Here is a 21,044-nt window from a genome sequence, read left to right as displayed (position 1 = left end):
TGGGAATCACAAGTTAAGTACAATGCAATGTAATGTAATGTTTGACAAGCATCTACAGAACGAGTTCTTGAGCCCTGGCAGAAAGCTAAATGATCCAGTTTATATTTTAATTTGTTTCTGTCTGCTGGATGTAGGGCATGTAGGTCCTCATGCTGTAACTGAATCAGATCCATAGATATTTTCCTTGTTAGCAGCACAAACAACTCCCTTTGTGTTTTTGGATTGTTTGGGATCTTTCATTATAAGTTTACTCTTCAGCGAGCTGGGCTCTGACTGCTCGCCACTGACTTGCAACTGATGAGCAGCTTTATTGTTGTTATTGGAAATGTGGTTACAGCAGAAAAGTAAGAAAATAATCTTTACTGAGATAATGTAAATGGGGTGCATCAGCTTAAGTATGTTTGCCATGCAAGGCAACATCATGAAACAGAATCATTTATGTTTCATTCGCTGAGGGAGGGGAGGCTGTGGCTCAGTGGGGTAGTGCGCTTCTCTTCGAATCAGTGGATAGCAAGTTCGAGTCCCACTGCAGTCAGCATATCGTTGTGTCTCTGGGCAAGACACTTCAACCCAAATTGCTCCTGTGGGGATTGCCCACAGTATTGAATAGTAAGTCACTTTGGATAAAAGCGTCTAACAAATGACATGTAATGTAATGAAAGCAAAATCTACATTACAAGTCTGAATTGGTTAATAAAAGCCTAACACGGGAATTAAGGTATTGTACAGTGAAGAACTTCTGTATAAACGCGGACAAAACACTACATGTCTGCAGTCAAAGCTAAAGGATTGAATGTATAGAAGTATAGTGTATAACACATTAACAGGGTGAAACCAGAAAGATAAAAGACGAGATTTGCCGAGCTGAGAAATGCTGTAACCGTTGAATTTGAGACTTAAGGCTTTAGCGTGGCATGTATAATGAAGTAGCATCGCTGCTTCCGGACAAAGCAAAGACGGAGGGAGTTGTGAATACAGCCGTGACATTTCCGATTAGAAACTTGGAATGTATTGAAAGAAATCATACACTTAGTGTTGGCATACATCCGTTATCTGTTCTGGCACATGAGAAAAACACAAAGCAACACTTGTCTGAGCCAAGAATATGAGTTAAAAAAGTGTTGATATCCATTTAAGTATCTCTTTGGGTTAAAGTATCCCTTTAAGTGCTTCATTATCAACTGCATTCACATCAACAACTTGTTTTTACATGTGGGTCCACTAAACAAACCTGAAGCCAGTGATACAGGAGCAGCTTCTGCATGAGTCCTCCTCCCTGCTGTACCTGCTTCAGTCCTGCATTTACTTTGTCCAACAGATGCTCCGTGTGTTGATGCTGCACCTGCTCGGGAATTAACTTTTCGTAGAATAAGATTATCTACTCATCACAGTGCATTTATAAAAATCAATATATATTCCTGTTGATTGGATTTGAAAGATTAAGGCTAGAAAACCTCGAGAGACAGACTACGGTGCTTTTCATCTTTTTATGGGATTTGTTTCAGAAATATAGAATATCACTAGCCTCCTTCTTTAACGTTAACAAACCCAACTCACAGTTCTCTTAATTGATATTTCAGGAGCTTCAACTACATGAATTCAACCACTTAACTAGACGTTATTGTTTTCCAAGGTAGATCTGTCTTGCAACCTAAAAACACCCTGGTTCTTGTGTTGTAGTTTATCTCTTGTTATGTTACAAGCGGATGCCCTGCTGCTAATAAACCTAAGATAGTATTATACTTTGTAACTTTACTGTTGGACAAAGTGAAGGAGTTGATTATTCCTCAGATATTACATGTGAAGTTGATTTTATGAGATGACTCTACCTCAGTGTTCTTCGTGTAGTTTATTATTATAAAACCCAAACATTTATTTCCTGTTTTCTTCTTATTCACCCGCCACCACCGACCCTTTTCCCCAAAAAAATCACCCTAAAAGCAAAAAGCCCAAGCCCAACTTTGGGTTTGTCGTTTGTCGTTGCACCTACTCAGTCAGAACACCTGGAGATTCAGAAAATCTAAAAGAAATGTCCCATCAATCTAACATTAAATATTCCTTTTCTCTGTTTTCATCAGATGGTGAAAACACGGTGTCAGCGCAGTGTGTCCTCCAGGTCACCATCATCACGGACGAGATGCTTTCCAACAGCATCACGCTGCGGCTGGCCAACACCTCCCAGGAGCACTTCCTGTCCCTGCTGCTCGCCCAGTTCCTGGACGGCGTGGCCCGCGTCCTGTCCGCCGCCCCTGAGGACGTCGTCATCTTCAACATCCAAGACGACACGGACGTCAGCGCTCGCATCCTCAACGTCAGCCTGTCTGTGGCGGTGCCCGTGTTGGGGGAGGGACACCAGCGGCCCGGGGGTCCGGGAGATGGAGGCGACCGGGCTGGAAGAGGGGGTGAAAGTGGAGGCGGAGGAGAGTTTTTCGGCTCAGAGGAACTCCAGGAGAGGCTGTATTTAAACCGCAGCCTCCTTGCTAAGATCTCCTCACAGGAAGTTCTTCCCTTTGACGACAACATCTGCCTGCGGGAGCCGTGTGAGAACTACATGAAGTGTGTGTCGGTGCTGAAGTTCGACAGCCTGGCGCCGTTTGTCTCATCTGACACCATCCTGTTCAGACCCATCCACCCCATCGCCGGGCTGCGCTGCCGCTGCCCCACCGGCTTCACAGGAGACTACTGCGAGACGGAGATCGACCTCTGCTACTCCAAACCCTGCGGAGCCCACGGAGTGTGTCGCAGCCGAGAGGGGGGGTACACCTGCGAGTGCTTCGAGGACTACACAGGTGAGAGCCCTCATTTAACACCAACTGATGAAGCAGTGACTGTTTTTTTGTCTCTTCTATTGCCTTCATTAACCACTTGAACTCCAAAGTGACTGTCGCTGCGGCTCTTAACCTTTCCAACTCGCACACTGCACATACATTAGTTGAAAATGACAACAGTAATACATTTATTGCTCCAAATCCTTTCTTGTGGCTGATAAACTTCCTTTGTAGTTGGAATAGGTTATCTCAAGTTCACTACAACACATCACCTCAATACAGCATCTCTTTAACAGTAAGAGGAGGGTCTTTATTTTGGACAACATTGAAAATAATACCTTTGATATCTACATATATTCCACACCTTGGGTTTAGCTATGTGTCCCAAGTGACTTCCCACTGAATAATCTTCCCGTCTTCAAACATATCGCCACAAGGTGAAAGGGCACCATTTCTGCCGTGCAGTGTCCTCATGCAGCCTTCAAAATGTTAATTTCTTCTTCCTCACAAAGATCCCATGGGGGCTTTAATGTCCGCATCTGTCCCCTTCACTCCCCTCTTCAACTCTTTATTGAACCTGGCTCTTTATAGACGCAGACTGTCCAGTACACTGATGGCCGTATCCTCGCAGACAAAGGCTGAGTGATGAGTTATTGATCTGTTGCAGGCAGCCTCAGCTCAAGTCAACAGTTGCTTTGCATTTCGGTAAACGCCAAAAGTAGATGTTTTAATTAGAGCTGAACGCTACACAGGGACTTCCGATAGGAGGGAAATATGTGACAAACGATAATTTTGTTGAATGTCTTGGTGAGACATTACTTGGGATAATGCAACAGTTTACTGCTTAAATACAAACGATTGCTTGTTGAATATATTAAAAAAAGAATGATCAAGTGCTATTTTGATCTACTGATGCTTGAAAAATGTGTGGAAAATAAGTCATGCACAGTGTGTTTATCATCCAGGTTAACATCGCAATCAGAGTTAAAAGTGTATATACTGTGAAGTCCTAATGTCACAGTTAGTTAAGTCTGTTTGTTTGCGTTTTATCTGGTGCATTTACCAGAAGTGAGGTGGCTTAAACCACAATTTTATTCTTGCTTTCTGATTTTTTTTAAACTTCATTTTGCTGCATTTGTCGTCAAAATCCATTTCTATTTATGCTGCCGTTGAATAACCTGCTCTACCTGCATACTTTCGTGTTTTACACCTACACTCTCAGCTTCATCCTGAGCTGTAGGAGTGGACAGTTTCAAAGAACAGGAGACAGATGATATAACAAGGCTCTGTTTCCTCACTCATGTCTATTTGGACGCTGGGGGTTCTCCAAAGAAATCTTTACTTTATAAAGGAAACAACGTCAGTTTCGCTGAGTGGAAAAGGGAAGGAAATTATGAATTATTGATGGCTACAGATGGAGAGTGTCCCCTGGTTGTAAAATGCCCCGTGGTAAAAATACTTGGGTTACAAAAATGTCACAATACACACAGTATGTATTTAGTATGAAGGAGAGAACAGAAGCTTCTAGTTGCAGCGCTAATTAAGGATTCATTAATTACTGTTGGCAGATGAATTACTTACCGGTTGCAGGACTTGTTATTCAGTCTCTGCCCCAAAAATTATTCACATCCTCAAAGGGTTAAAGACTGTCTGCTCACACGTTCTGTTTTACGGGACCGGAAGAAGTTGAAAAGAGTTTAAAGAGGAAGCAAATTAAAATATGCAAATGTATACGATATGAATATGTGGGTAGTTGCCCCATCTTTTTGTTGAGAGGTTAAGTGGGTCAAACTCTGACTTTTAAATGGGATTTAGAGTTTTGTCTTTTCTTTGAAGCTGTACTACTTGGTTTGTTAAATATAAAGTAACATTAAGTACATTAACTCAAGTATCGTCCTTATGTACTATTTTGAGTTATTTAATCTCAGCTCTTTTTACTTTTATTCCACTCAACAGCTTTAGTCCCTTTACACATTCTGATGTTTAATTATTAATCAAATTAACATACAGATTATTAATGCAAGATATTTATTTTATCAAGTTGAATTGAGAATGCAGTGTATTTCATACTGTCATATTGGTATTTTACTTCAGTTGAAGGCCTGAATATGTCTTGCACTTGAGATTATTCAAAACTTAAGTACAACAAGTAAGGGTACATCGTGTTTTAATTGTAAAAAAGAGAGTCAGAAATTATGAAAAATCAGTGTTGCCTAAACAATATTAACCTTTTTTCAGTTATAATAAATATCTAAAGAAGGCAGAAAGCACAGATATATTCAAGCCACTGTTTTGCTCTCTGTAAAAACATTATTCCATTATTCCTCGTCAAACATTAAAAGGATTTTTCACCTATTTATTCCGCTGTTTATGAAGCCTGAAATAGTGTTGGGCATGTGAATGTGTGGGCTCAGTCACTCTGAGTCCAGGTTGAGTGGCACTCACATATTCCTGTGCACAGCAGCAGTGGGTGGGAGCTGAACTGTAGGTGCTTTTAGCGTCAATCGGCAGAGACGCAGGGTGTGTGTGAGTGGGTAAAGTGAGTGTATTTTCATCCTATAGCATGGACCACAATCGACTACATTAATATCTATCAGCACGTGGTTTGGACCAAGGTGCTTAAATCCAATATGCAGAACATGTCGAGTTGTATGAGATGAATGTGTTTCTTCTGTGAGGGTGTGTGTGTGTGTGTGTGTGTGTGTGTGTGTGTGTGTGTGTGTGTGTGTGTGTGTGTGTGTGTGTGTGTGTGTGTGTGTGTGTGTGTGTGTGTGTGTGTGTGTGTGTGTGTGTGTGTGTGTGTGTGTGTGTGTGTGTGTGTGTGTGTGTGTGTGTGTGTGTGTGTGTGTGTTGGACCGTAGGCGTTGCCAGATGGTAGCGGGAAAGAAAATGAAAAAATATAGCAGCCATCATCTTTGCTGTGATGATTTGGCTCGGCTGAGTCATTCTGTAGATGTTGAAGAACAAGATGTCATCCTCCTTTTTCTCTCATGTTTCTTTGAAAGCATACGATCTGAGCAATTTACTTTTTTTTCATCTGTTTTAAATTCACTGAATGGTAGCATATTCCATGTGTGTGTGATGATCATTCATCAGCTAACTGCTGACATGTGATGAGAAAGTCCCTTCTTCTCTGGTAATTCTTTGAATAATTGACAATCCATTTGTGGTGTTAAACTGCAGACATGATTTTGGAGGAAAATCCTGTGAATATTTTTTCAAATCACCTCACACCAGTGTTTGAAATCCACACATGCCAAGCACTTCAATTTGACTCTGAGAGATGGCATGGATACAAAAACAAATGTGTTGCCAGACACATAATGTTCAGTCATCATTACTGATCCATAAACCCTCACAAGTGCTCTCTTTTTTACATTTGTTACATATATCTGTAGACTTTACCCTGTGGAATGTAAGGGACATGACAATGACGATGAATGATTTAATGACACTGATGGAGAAACTACATTTAATATACAATCTACAAGCTCAGCATTGGTTCAAACTGATTGGCTGATTGTATCACTTTTGATGAGGACATTCGATGAGAGTTTTAAAACGTTTTCTTAAGCATTGAATGCCTCTATGAGTAGTAAATAGTAGATGTATATATGAATGAAAACAAACAGAGAGAAAGACAGAGGTAGAAAAAGTATGTATTTTGATTATGATTGATCAAGCTTATTAGAAAAGGAATTTGCCTTGGTGTTTGGTGCATAATAGCATACTGTATTTAAAGCAAAAAATCAGTACTACAAAGTGTCATAAATGATCACAGAATGACAGAAATTAAAATAAAAAATATGACGAATATATCCAAGTAATAAAGGAAAGGTGTATTTAATGTAGTACTTTTTCTGGTCTTGGCTCTGCGTGAGAAGTGTTTCTGGCTCTAGATGACGCTCAACGTGACGAGAAGATTTGATTTCAGATATAGATCGGTATCTGTGTTTGATCACCATATCTCATCATCCTGGTCCTGCGCACATCCTGACCTCCTGGTCGTCACAGGACTTATCTGTGTGTTTTTCAGTGGAAGTGGATCCCGCCTGCAGCTCTTGAGCTTGTTGTCTTTGTCTCCGTGTTGATGAAGCTCATCTGTTCCTCAGCAGCTCAAACACACCTGCTCAGGTTTAAGATCTCTGAGGAAACACATGTGTGGTGCACAGCGACACTACATCTTTTATTTATTCTCTTGTCAGGTTTAACGATTTAATATTGAACAACTGCACACTGCTTCTGAGTGTTTACTGGTCTTAGACAAACATGAGCTGGTGTGTTTTTAGAGTGAAGATCTGCTGCAGACTGTATTTCAGGACGTTGTTCAATCAGCAAGGTTCAAGGTTCTTTATTGTCAAACTAACATAGCTACAGAGTAATTATGTCGTTGAAAATCTTAGGTAACAGGCTTCTCCAATAATGCAACACAATAATACAGATAAGCAGACAATATTAAAACAATATTAAAATATACTATCTTAAAAGTAATACAAAAGAAAAATAGTTTTTAAAAAAAGTGAGAAAAAAAAAAGTGGAATAGTGCAATACGAGTCTATATACAAGTTATTGGAATGATATAATAGATAATAGATAAATAAGTAGCAGATGAATGTTATGAAATTGTTTCAGCAGTTCAGTTGTGTAACAATCTTATTGCCTGCGGGATGAAGCTGTCTCTGAACCTGGTTGTTTTTGCCACATACATATCAGGCTGATATGTCACATTTGTTATTGTGTGTGTGTATGTGTGTCCGTGTGTCTCTCATGGATCAATTTATGATGAACTCTAAGTGCCATTAAATGCCAAAAACCCATATAACAGATAATATATCACTTTCATTTTATGTCTAAGATAAACAAGAGTAATTTTGCTAATGGATCGGCAGAGCTGGTTATGTTAGGGATTGGAAAAACCTATTTGTTTGCAATGTATATTGTCATTTTAAAGATACAGGGGTTTTCAGCAGACCTGTTTTTGTTCATCATCCTCTCTGTAGCTAAAATATTTTTCATACAACTGCGTTAACAGTTTTATTTTATTTTTACAGACTTTTTATTGTTTTATATCCCATTCCCCGCTCCTTTTCTGGTTGTGGTGGATGGCTAATAATGAGTATGCACTCACTAGCTACAAACGTTATGTATCAAAGAGCCTTTTAATCAGAGTACATAATATTGTGTCGGACAGACTCCTCTTGTGGATAAATCTTGGAAGTGGGAAGCCTTACTTGAAATTGCATGTTCTCTTTGTGGCTATTGCAATGTCAATGCTAAAACAATACATTGTGCAGCCCTGGTTATTAAGTGAAGGTAAATATGAGATGTCCTTTGCAATAGCTTTTAATTCTGTTATTGCATTGTGTGGTTGCAAACTATAGTGTTTGCCCTATGTTTATACAATGCCAGTAAATGTTCAATCAGTATATACCGGTACTGTATGTACAGATTGTCAAAGTGCTGAATCGTCTCTTACTGAAAACAGGATTCCTGAGTTATTTGCCACCTTAATGATTGATGCTGGCAGCGTTCAGTGTGTTGACTTATATAGGTGTGTAAATAGAGCACAGTAGACGTGTTTGAATTATTGATCAGGATACTCTGTAGGTGACTCTGAGCCAGTCCCCGCCCCGCTGGGCCGCTCACCTGGCAACGTAAAGCCGTTGTGGGGGAGACGTCCCACAGGGATGAGCTGAACATGGAAAAGCATTTGTCAGGAATCAGTGAGGCTGTAGACATATGTACCAAAATGTGCTGTTAGATATGTGTTTTCCAAGTGTCATTGTGACTGAGCCAGCCAAGCAGCTCTAATAAATACAGCTCCGTGTTCGACCATTGTGACTGCCTAAAGAAACACAAGTATTTTATTGCCTACTGTGAGTTGCTGAATTAATAGCGAGGCAGACAGCACTACCAGAAAAGGCTTACTTTCCAGCCGGCTGTTTGTCATCAGGAGGAACATGAGGGTGAATGGTCACTTTGGAGAAGGGTAGACTTACAAAGTTGTCAATGATTGCTTCAGGTTAAAAGACAACGTGTTACTGTCTTGCAGACCTGTGGTTAATACAAATAATTTAACAAACGTTTGCAATGTGAGGTAGTGGACATAAAAATAAAATAAACCCCATGAATAAAACTCTGAGGGTCTTCTAGCTTAACAATGAGGCCTCAGTGCTGAAGTTATAAATGTTAGTAAATCTTTAACAACGGTTTTGCCTTGAAGCTCTGCAGCTTTCCTCCAGGAGGTCAAAAGTTCACTGGAGGAGTTTCTCCCTTATTATTAAATAAATATGTAATCAGGAGAAACAAGTTGGCAGAATGTGGTTCCACAACCTGGCAACCCAAATGTGTTTGTTTTCATTTAGTTATTACAAAACTTTAAAGCATTAATTTGTTGTTCCTTAATACTAAGCAATGATTTTAAATCTTTTTATTTTAAGTGAAAGCTGAACGTTTAGTCGCTGTGTTCTGAATGACCCTTCGTGGTCGCAGTCCAAAATGATTTCTGCTCATCAAAATAGTTCAACATGTCATTATCATCTTGCATCTCTTCTTTTTACTTTGCCTGAATAGTGCACCCCAGCCAGAATGAGAAAACAAACTTGCTTTCAGAGGACTGTGAATAGAGTGATTAATAGTGAGACTGAGAGAGTAAATAAAGGGCCTGTGTATCAGGGGAAGGTGTGTGTGTGTGTGTGTGTGTGTGTGTGTGTGTGTGTGTGTGTGTGTGTGTGTGTGTGTGTGTGTGTGTGTGTGTGTGTGTGTGTGTGTGTGTGTGTGTGTGTGTGTGTGTGTGTGTGTGTGTGTGTGTGTGTGTGTGTGTGTGTGTGTGTGTGTGTGTGTGTGTGTGTGTGTGTGTGTGTGTCAGCGTTACAGTGGTGCACAGCGGAAGTCTTCCACTCTGCTGACTGAGAGGCTTTGACACAAATTCCAGCTCATGCATGGGAGCGTACAGTCCCGCCTGAGCAACTGCTGCAGCCTCGCATCCAGAGGATCGGGACAAACGGCACATGTGAGCCGGGCGATGGCCGACAGAGTCTCAGTCAGAGGACAGAGTCTCAGTCAGAGGACACAGTCTCAGTGTCTCTGTACGTCTGACTGCTGCACTAAACGTCCCCTCACTCTCTCCACTGTTTGCTTTGTTGTCCTGGTGTGACAGACCATCGGGATTTCACTGATAAAGTGCTGCAACTAACGCTTTTGTTTTGTTATTGATTAATCTGATTATTTTTCTTGGTTAATCATTCTTTACTTTATAAAGAACATGGTCTTCAAATGAGTTGTCCCAAACCCCAACATATTCAGTAATCGAAGAAGATAAAGAACATCAGAACAAATCTGTCTGCCTTTATATTAACAGGATATGAGGAAAAAGTGTTTGAACCCATCAATGGCTCAGGGCAATATGACTACATTTTATCTGATGCAATAAACTTGATTTCATCTGATTATTTAAAGTCTGATTTATAAGCATATGGTTTTGTATTTTAGCTTCAAAATATATTTTTATGTGATTTGCTGTCGGATAGGACGCTACTTCTTAATTCTGTTTTTTATTTCTAAAAAATTCATCATTATTGTAAGGTATGAATAATCTAAAAATAATCAGCATTCCTTGGAAAATGCTATAATTCCGTTTGATGTCTTCAGAGTCTGAATGCAAAAATACTTCTAACTCACAGCTTTTAGACATCGAGGTGTAAATCGGAATGCAGCAAAAAACTGCAAACATATTCCCTGAGGGAGGGGGGGAGTCACACTGGGTGTGACACAGAGGATGGAGAAACATTGAAACTTCAGACAGTCGAAGAGAAAACTGTTCATACTTCTTGAGTCAGCTTTCTGTTTAGTTAGCAATTTCATTATTATTTCCATCCACTCCTGTATGATTTAAACAGTGAAGCTGTTTATTTCAGGCACATATGGGACAGCTGCAGGCACAGAAAGGAAACGGCAGTGAGGGTCCCCTGAGGTGGAAGCCACAGGTCTGAGGTGATGCTGTCTGCCATAAACAATATTAATCCTCATTTCTCTCTCCGTCTCTAGGAGATCGCTGCGAGCTGTCGTCCCGCTCTGGCCGCTGCGCCCCGGGAGTCTGCAAGAACGGCGGCTCCTGCGTCAACCTGCTGGTCGGCGGGTTTAAGTGCGAGTGTCCGTCGAGCGGCTACGAGAAGCCCTACTGCGAGATGACCACACGCAACTTCCCCCCGCACTCCTTCCTGACATTCAAGGGCCTCCGCCAGCGCTTCCACTTCACCCTCTCTCTCACGTAAGCCCCTCCGCCTCCCTAACACCAGCTACCAGAGATGGGAAAAGTACACATATCCTTTTCTCAAGTAGAAGTACAGATACTCGTGTTTAAAAATACTCTGGTAAAAGTAGAAGTACTGACTAAACGTCTTTACTCAAGTAAAAGTAAAGAAGTATGGGCTTCGAAATGTACTTAAGTAAAAAGTACCCATAACTACCAGCTGTTTTAAAGAGTAACTGACCTCCCTTTATATTTATAAAACAATAATTTCATTGTTAGCTAATGAATGTTTCCATGCTGAACAACGGCAAACAATGAGAACGTTTTCATTGGTCCTTCTTCTTTGGAGAAGATCAGGAAATGATGGATGCACGGATCGTGTTAAAATAAATAGGCACGCAATGACTCTAAATAATAATGATCACGCCACCAAACAGAGATTAAAACTAAAGTAACGAGCCTGTTTTGAAAATGTAAGAAGTAGAAAGTACAGGTATTTGTTTTCAAAATGTAAGAAGTAAAAGTAAAAAGTCGTCAGAAAAATAAGTAGTGGAATAAAGTACTGATACCAGAAAAATGTACTTAAGTACAATAACAAAGTATTTGTACTTCATTACTTCCCACCTCTGCCAGCTCTTGCTCACCTGGATCACCTTAGCTGCTCCATCGCCTTTCAATCATCTGTTCACTCCACCCCCACACCCTGCTTCTGCATGCACACTCTCCAGCTACCCCCTGAAGTGTGCTCCCCCCACCTCACATTTATGTAACCATAATGGTGTTTAATAGCCCTAATGGACTCGCTGAACAATAGCCATTTACCGAGAGCCACTTTGGTGTCAGAATATAGTTCCTGTGCTATTAATACAGAACCACATTAGAGGTGTGCACACTGCGCTGGGAGGTAAAAGTAGGAGCTGTGTAACTTGCATAACATAAGGATGTTGATCCTGCAGCCAGAAGTGAGTCTGATCTTGTTACAGTCAGTGTCTTCGGTCACTTTGAGCTGTGAGTCAGCAGCTGGCTTATTTCAGGACAGTCTCCCTCACCAAGGTGACGCCAGGCAGAGGTCGGCTTTAGATGAGTTTGCAGTCTAGGGCTGTCGTCGACTGAAAACATTCTTAGTTAATCAACACTCATACTATTTTGTTGACTAATTGATTAGTTCATTTAACCATCAGATCTGTAGAACAGTTTCTCAACAAAGAGTCATGCAAAAGCATCTCTTTAAATCGTGTGTTTAACCAGAGATGTGTTCGGAAGTGTCTTTGAAATACAGATTACATTCAGGAAGGGATCATATTTAAAAAAACAAAACACTTAAGACAACCACTATAGAAGGTTAAGCTGCCCCATTGTAGTCACTATGTATTTATTTCACAGTTTTAAAGTCAGATTTGGGTTTGTTTTTGTTTCGTTTCGCAGATTTGCCTCAGAGGTGGTAACAAGTTGTACAACAACATACGACGACCTACATCTACAGGATAGGAAAACTTTGCCTCATTTGCCTGTTAAATATATTTCTCAAGACATTTTAGAAAAGGAAAACAATAGCAGACTGAAAAATAATCTCCTTTTAGACCGTGTTCGGGACTTTTCCCTGAAGGGATTAATGACGATTAGATGTCTTTGCTAACGCTGGCACTTTCTCTGAGAGCTGGAGGTGATATCTCATGGCACAATTAGCATTTAGTAATAACAGCAAAGATCTAAGCCCAAGGTTTGTTGTTTTTCCTACACTGCATAAAAAGAAAAACCTGCAAATTCTTCATGTAAAATGTATTAGGTTAGTTTTAAAAGTAGACAGTTTTACTTTTAACGCGGTTTCAGTCGTTTCTTTCCACCTAATGGCAGTGTCGATTTACATACCTATATGGTTGTGAATGTATTTTCCCAAAGATGAGCAACTTTCCGAATGAGTTATTAGGATGCAGGTGAAGCAGTTGAGGAAATTGAAGCTTTTGTTGGTTGAGCATTTGATGGGGGTTTGTAGAGGGGGAGGTGCTATAGAGACGAACAGATGAGCTGTGAAAACTGAACACATGCATAATCAGCGGGACCTCCTCCCGGCATGAATTGTAATGATGAAATGTAATCAAAGATATAAGCCGTCATTTCTGTTTGATTTCTGTCACAACAAGGCACAACACGTATCACCTCTGGGATGGCATCACAGGGAATGTGTCCTGCCGTTTAGCTCTTCTCATTGTGTTCCCCGTCACCTTAGACGTGCTTGGCGGCGGTTGGCACTCACAATGGCTGCTGGTGGAAATAATATCCCCCTTGTAAGCTTTATGGTTTCGGCCCTTCTTTAAGCAAGGTTCAAATGACAGTTTTATTGGATGGAGAACTGCTCAAACCAGTTTTGAAAGTGGTCTACATTTCACTGGAAGGTCACAGAATCTGTGTAAAAAGTGCCGATCCTGAGAGCCTGAGGTAGGAGAGGTCAATAAGTAGCTCTGTCACCTGAGCCCGCACTGATCGAGTTCTCGCTGAAAGAGCTTCTGTTAAGATGAACGGCTCAGGATGTGGATCTTGTTCTCTCACAGTGACGGCTAATTTTAGGTCTCATTCTATAACAGCTTTGTGCTGATGAGCTCTCGATTAAGGCTGAGGCTTCACAAATAAAGGTGCTTACTTTTTTGGGATGAGCCCAAACAACATTCCTAGAATTTAACATTGAAATATCTCCAATATTCTCTGTGTCTGAACTCATGTTTAGGTCTTGGGCCAACTCACTCAAGAGGTACAGCCATGTTGGACCAAAAGCAGCTTAAAGAGGCCATACTGCAGCCCAGCACCATTATGATGATAATACAAACATGTTGATATTTAGCAATTATTTGAGATGTATCTTAGCATGATAACATGTGCAAATTAACACTAAACATTATGTAGATCTTAGGCTGATCAAAAAGATTTTGTCAAGAATTTGGCAATAAACCGAAGTAAACCCTATTGGTTTCTATCCAAATATATCTTGGCATTGACCAAAAAAACTGTAGCAAATCATCTACAATATTTGACTATACAACTCAAATGTCCCTCTCATTGTGACGCTAGATGCAAAGTCAGAGAAACACAAGTCAGGAAAACCCATCCTTCAGGGAACATTAATATCTGTAGAGAATTTAATATCCATTGAATGGATTAGATCATATATCAGTCCAGACCAAATTGGTGAATTGACCTACTGACACTGCCATCCCCAGAACTCAAATATTCTTAAAACTTTTTAAGCCAACAAGGCTCCTCCTTCATTTCCTATCTGTTTACAACAATTATGTCATCTAGCGCAGATTTCTGTATCTTGATTCAGGTTATAAAATCAATAGGGGGGCTATTTTTTTCCTCCCCACTGCACACATCCTGTGAATTGCAGCATGTTAGCATTGCGTGACACAGTTCTATACATAAGGGCAGACTGGTTGTTATTTTTACTGATGGCTGCCTAATGTGACACGCAGTGATGCCAGATGAGTCAGTATTTAGCTCCGGATGATTACCTTCATAGTCCAAAGGGCTCCGGGGGGCAATGCGGAGAAGCCTTTTAAATCGATCCGTCAAAGGCTGCCAGCCTAGTGAAGAGTAATAGACTAGACCCTGATTCTAGCTGGCGTTCTGTTTTCTTAACTGGATATGTAGACGCCATCTGACTGCTCTATATCTGCTGTTATTATCAGCTGGAGACTCACCATCCTCTTTCTTCCGAGGTCATGATCATGGCTTTTCTCAGTAAGCAGGTCAGCGGTGCCGTGCCCCCTGGCTCCTCTCCAGCTGAAGAATATTGCACAAATATACAGTTTACCCTCAAACCCTGAAGTCTTAAAGAATGGGGGTGGGCGGCTGCTCATGTTGTCTGAGAGTATAGATATGTGGATATATGAATGTCATATTTCTTTAAAAAACAGCTTGTCTGGGGTTTAAACACAGAAGAAAGGAACACTATCTTTGTGGGTTTTCAGTGTTTCATGGTAAGTCTGAGATTGATCTTTTTAAAATAATAAGTCATTATTAATTTTGAAGTAAATGAAGCTGCTTGTAAATGACGAGTAAACACAGATGCCAGTAAGCCACACATGCCTCTCAGTTGGCAGATGTGCACAGGACACTCATTGTTACGTCCCCTGTGGGATCTTAATGTATAAATCCGGTAGTTAGTGCCGGATGTTTTTCTTGTTATAACACACTTTTACACATCCCAGTGACCCATTTCCACAGAATCAGATTTACGACCACAGACTACAGCTGACAGGTAAAGCATGATATTTTTAAACATGTGCTCCACCACATACTGTGATCCCACATCAAGAGTGAGGCACTGTGGGCTATCAGGTCCCCGAGTTTGAACCATGTGGGCGCAGATATATTGAAATGTGCATTAATGTGCAAGGATCATGCATCATGGCGGCCCGGGGCGATCTAGTTTCCCCATCAAGATGCAAACAGAAATCTGAAACTAAGGTTATAGTTACAGCAGCTGTCTGTGTTCTCCTTCTCGAGAAAATATATTTTGAAACTGTCGATGTCGTCACTCCGAACTGCCTTCTCAAGCGCTTCTTCTTTACTTCCCCCATTCTGCTTCTTTGACATTGCCCTAGTTTTCTGTCTCTGTGTGGCAGTGTGGCAGTTAATGTGGTATCTATTCATGGCACGCAGATTCGACATTCCTTCACTGTGTCTGCGTTTTCCTCTGACTCGGCCTTGTGTTTATGATTAACCTCATTATCTGTTCAGTGATCTTTGTCAGGCCGCTGCATTGTTAAATCTTGAGCTCGTCTTCAGGATAGTCAGCTACACGTCACACTGCATTACTGTAGCACTCCGGTGTGAAGGCTGAGCAAGGTGAAAGAGAGGGGATAGTATGGATGGTTTTTAAATGGGTCAAAGGAAACAATTGCCCTCTTTCTTTTCTCTGCTACGTAGAGCATGGCTGACACTGTCTTACAGAACATGTGTGTGTTTGTCATTTGTACATATTTTTAAAGGCTTTTGTTACACAACATTTTTCTTAATTTCAACACATATAATTAAAAGACCAAAATTAACAATGTGACTTCTACCGGTCTGTGTCACTCAATCCAATACGTTCCAATTGAAGACATACTTTTAATAAACAGACAATTGTTACTAAGATAAATAATACATTTAGTTTAGTTTTCGTCTTTCAATTAGAGAAATAAAAAATGCAACACCAGCCTTAAGCTTTAATTCCTTGGTTGTTTTTTTTTCAGGTTTGCTACTAAAGAGCCAAACGGTTTGTTACTGTACAACGGACGCTTCAATGAGAAACACGACTTCCTGGCCATGGAAATCATCAATGAGCAGATACAGCTCACCTTCTCCGCAGGTAGAACAGTTATAGTTATCTTCAGGATTGACTGAAAATTATTTAGTCAGTTTCAAAATATCTTTGTCCCGAGTCATTCACATCTTTCATTGTTTCACAGGTGAGACCAAAACGACAGTTTCCCCGTTCATCCTCGGAGGAGTCAGCGACGGCCAGTGGCACGTGGTGGAGGTCCACTACTACAACAAGGTATGATCTATGAATAATGAACAGAAAGTGATTCATGATACGTTTTCATTTATTATTGAGTATTCATCTGTCGTACTCTTCTTCTCAATGTAGACGAATAACAACTAGTGTGACGGTTGTAAACTGGCGATGAATTATCCAAACACTTGTGTTTTAAATGTTGAGAAAGACCCATTGATTATTTTACTGTACCAGGGTTCCCACTGATCCTTAAAAGTTTAAAAATGAATTGTATTCATTAATCCTAAAAATAAGTTTTATTGGTATTAAAACTTCTGAAATTAATGTTTCAAAAATCTTAAAAATGTTAAGACATGAGGGCAGGTCTTTTTTTGCCTTTTGGGTATTGTATGGTGAGATGCTCAGAGCAGATTTACTGTCTCATAGTTAGCTATGACATGCGGAAATATAATTTAAAGAAAAATGGTTCAAGCAAGAATCTGTGGCCTGAAGCTGAAGGAACTTTGCCACGAGTCACGAGCCAAACTTTGTTTAGACACGAGTCTGTTATAAATCTTCTCACTCTCTAAAACAAAGCCATAAAGTATATTTAGCAATATGTCGTACTATACATGGTGACTGTGGTGAATCCTCACTGTATTCTTAGGAGGTGTTTTTCTCATTTGGTTATTATAAATAATACACAGTTGCTGACATACCTTTGGTTAAGTCTGTGTACTGCTACGCCCCTCATCAGGTGAGGCAGTAAAATACCAGACATAGTTCCTGTAAATATTCAGGGGGAATCAGAGGTCTGATCTGTAGACCCACACATGCCAATGTATTGCACTGCAGACTGACGTGCTGTCTCAATAAAAAGCTTTATCTTCAGGACATCCATAGAGGACAGTCTTTAGTGGGTGAAGTTAGTTGTGTACATTTGTTGTTCGCCTCTTTAGCGCTGCTCAGACTAAAGACTCGCTGCTGATGATCTGGAAGAGAGCCAACGTGAGACACTGATGGAGGGTGAGACGAAAGATGTGAGGGGGGGGGGGGGGGGGGGGGTGAATACATGAAAACAAGAGAGTGGGAAGGCAGCGTTTCTCCAGACATGCTCAAATATGTTTTGACTAATACACATTCTCCATAAGAACACCACAACAACTCAATCTGTGGAGGAATGTATGGAGCTGTTGTCTCTGCTCTCTCAGTACTTTCCCAGCCAGGACCGACACACAGGATGTCACATTTTAGTCTATTGAGGAAGTCACTTTGCATCATAAAGATGTTGCCCGGCAACACCCCCGCTGCTCACATTTTCTATTCAATGTCTATGATAACACGGCCGTGTCAATTTGAGCCAGAAGAAGTGATGAAGGGGAAAATCTTGTCGACTTTTGGATGAAAACTAGCTGCTTCTGTGCCAAGGAGACATTATAGTCCCATTAATCACTTTGTACAAAACCATCACATTAAATGAGTCTCTGGCTCTTTTGTTGTCTCACTGACCTGTTGGTTTTACATCTGTAAGTGTGCTGAATGTTTGAAGAGGACTCGATTCTGGTAATGTCAAGTTTGCAAGAGCAACATGTTTTCCTCAGACTACTTGTTTGATAAAAAAATCAGCTTACCCTTTCTAGTCGATAAGTTAACTATTTGTTTGTTAGCGGTCTTACTCAAGTTAAATGTATTAAGTGAAGTTGTTATTTCATAAGCACATTTGTTGAGGTCAGCATTATATATTTCTATCTTACTGGATAAGGGCTTTGGTGGCATATAAATGAATGCATGAAGTTCACTTTTATTATTTATGATTTATTAAAAGCATAACTTATCTTACAAACTCACAGAAACATTTCCACAAGAATTCATGATATAACTTTCAATAGATCAAGAATGATGCATTACATTCTACAATATGTTATATATTATATCATATCATATACTTTTACCTGTATAGTAAAGTGTAACCAATGGAACATTTCCCCATTCATTATTGAATGCATAGCATATTTTAGCACTTAATATTCCAGAAGAGTCTGCGGTCTGAACTAATCCCCTTCGCTGCACATCCTGTGGGCCGCTGAGGTAGAAACATGGCTCCTCCCACAGCGGCCCACTCTGACCCGTCCCTGTCCGCAGGTGGTGGGGCAGGGTGAGGCGGGGAGGGGGCATTTTAGATTGAAATGTGGCTTTCAGGATGGTGGGGGGCTGTGGAGAATGGCAATGACCGCTGCCTTTGTGTTGGGCAGTGAATGATGCGGCCCCGGGGAAGGTGCCCCTCTCGCTCTGTTCTCCAGCGAGGAGCAGCAGAGGAGCAAAAGGAGGGTAAAGAAAAGCCCAGAGAAGTATTGACTCGGGCTTTGAGCGGAGACGCTGCGCTTCAGGGCCGACCCCTCTTGTTGCTATGGTTTTTCTAGTCAATCTTAGATCCCATATTTGTGTTGCTTGCTGCCATGATCTTCCAGCATAACCCCTGCCATCCTCTGTGACAGGGAACTCATATTCCCATAAGCCCCTGTAGCGGCGAGCGAGAGCAGTGTTTAATTTGGTGTTGAACAAATATGTGCGTTCCAATCAGTGCTGTCAGGCCGGGGTTTTGTGCGGCGGAGAGACGTCCTGACAGACGGTCATTATTGGAGAGTCAACAGCCGTGACTGATGACAGCAGAGGTCAGAGAAAGGAGCGCCCACTCTGGAGCGCTGCCTGCCTCACAGCTTTCAGAGCAAAGGGAAAACCGTGGAAAAGAGCATGTCGGATGATTTCACCTTTGGCAATTCACACCGCATGTTTGCTTGTTTCATCATCAACAAATTTGTAACAAATTGGCGTCAAGGAGCATCAACTGAAAAGTCAAAGCCACCTTCAGCTTCTGTCTCCGTCTACTTAACATTTCAGTGTTGAACAACAAGTCTCACAGTCAAGAAAATAAGCGCCGGGACTTCCTGTGGGAACCTCGCTTCACAACAGGGCCTGTTGTGCGTGAAAGAAAACTTGATAAATGTTTCTAATATATCTCTGTACAGACTGGGCCGCCAATTAAGCGTCTCTGAAAATGTTAATCTTCTTAGGTGACGCAACAGCTTTCAAGTCAGTCTTTGAAATGATTTACAAAAGTCTGGAGTTTTATTAATCTACTTGGCTCCAGGGTTCAGAGGATTGCTAGCCTTTTCATGGCCACAAAATAAAGATATTGATAAAACTATAAACATTTCCGTAGGTATTAGCCTTAGTCTGAATTCTGGGAGGTGTTTAAGTAACTTATATTCAGCCACAACCCATATTTTTTGGTTTTGCATAAACATTTAGACCTTTTATTTATACATCTCAAAATATATATAATTTTGTCCCGGCATTTATGATCTCCGAAGAATGGATCCTACTGACTCGTGAACTTTTGACAAGTTCTCACTTATCCAGTTAAATGTCTCAAGGTTATTTGATATAATGGCACAAATTGACAGTCATGAATCTCAAATGTGGATTCAACTTTTGTGGTCTCTGAGTTTTATATTAACGCCACCACACAAACTTGACATTTAGTTTTTGTGTGAAATGTCTACACAACTTCTGGATGGATTATGACTTTTTGAACATGCATTCATGTTGCCCTCAGAAGAAATGTGTTAATCCTTTAAGTTTAGTTGCAAAACTAAAGCCCATTGGCCTCAGATGTACTTTGTATTTAGTGCCTATTGCCAAATGTTAATAAGCTAAGATGATGAACGGTCCTCATACAGCGCATTTAGCATGGCTGCGGGCTCCCTGTCTTTTTCACTAGTTTGCTTGTTTTACTTTTTGATTACAGTATTCGTTAAATACATTTCATGTTTTTTGTCCCTGGTGGGCGATAAAGTTGTATTCTTCCCTCTATTCCATATCACACATATTTTAGAATAAATACATACAGTGAGTGAGGTGGAATGTTGTTATAACAGATGGTGTAGTGCTATTATTGCTCTCTCATCACTAACACTCTTCACACTGCGATCACAAGACACTAAGTGAGTGCAGGATGGAGGAGACTGCAGCCTCTCAGTTAGAGTCACATTATGAGAGACTCATGGAGATTTAATCAAAACTAAAGATAAATTCACGTGAGAGAAATGTAATTGCAGGCTGAACTGAGGAACAGCTGGACGTGTGGAATAAGGGTCCTCTGATAGAGCTGCTATAGATGTTTCTCCAGCCAATGAAATCTACTGTATATCTGGATTTAGGTGTTGTTTTAATTAGCTTTTAAATTAAAAGACCAGACAGCAAATGTCAAGAGATTACATTCCCAGAGGCTCATGCAAACCGAGGCGAGGACTATTCTGGTTTAACTTCATGTAGAAGGCCAGACAGGAAAAACAGACGCTTCATGTGTGTGTTTTTGTTGCATCAGCACTAAGCCAACTCTTCCTATCATCTCTGCACATGAGACGGGCTAATTCCTCCCAAATCCTGTCTGACCAGCTGACGGCCCAGCGTCCGCCTGCAGGCCGCTCTCAGCGACACCAGCCTGAACCTACACTTAGGGATAACATGAGCTCTACGTGACCTC

The 21,044-nt window shown here is 40.8% G+C and overlaps 1 protein-coding gene across 3 annotated transcripts in view; it reads left to right on the top strand.

The window, feature by feature from the left end:
- Positions 1-21,044, top strand: part of celsr2 (cadherin, EGF LAG seven-pass G-type receptor 2) — a 60,383-nt gene that overhangs the window by 18,883 nt on the left and 20,456 nt on the right. For all 3 annotated transcript variants that reach the window (XM_079681261.1, XM_079681260.1, XM_079681259.1), the window contains exons 2-5: positions 2,079-2,789; positions 10,815-11,037; positions 16,254-16,369; positions 16,470-16,558. In XM_079681261.1, the coding sequence (XP_079537387.1) occupies positions 2,079-2,789; positions 10,815-11,037; positions 16,254-16,369; positions 16,470-16,558 (1,139 nt within the window). The remainder of the gene's footprint in view (positions 1-2,078; positions 2,790-10,814; positions 11,038-16,253; positions 16,370-16,469; positions 16,559-21,044) is intronic.

The sequence above is a fragment of the Notothenia rossii genome (assembly GCF_949606895.1).
Source record: "Notothenia rossii genome assembly, chromosome: 5".
Taxonomy (NCBI): Eukaryota; Metazoa; Chordata; class Actinopteri; order Perciformes; family Nototheniidae; genus Notothenia; species Notothenia rossii.
This window is presented reverse-complemented; position numbering and strand designations above follow the sequence as displayed.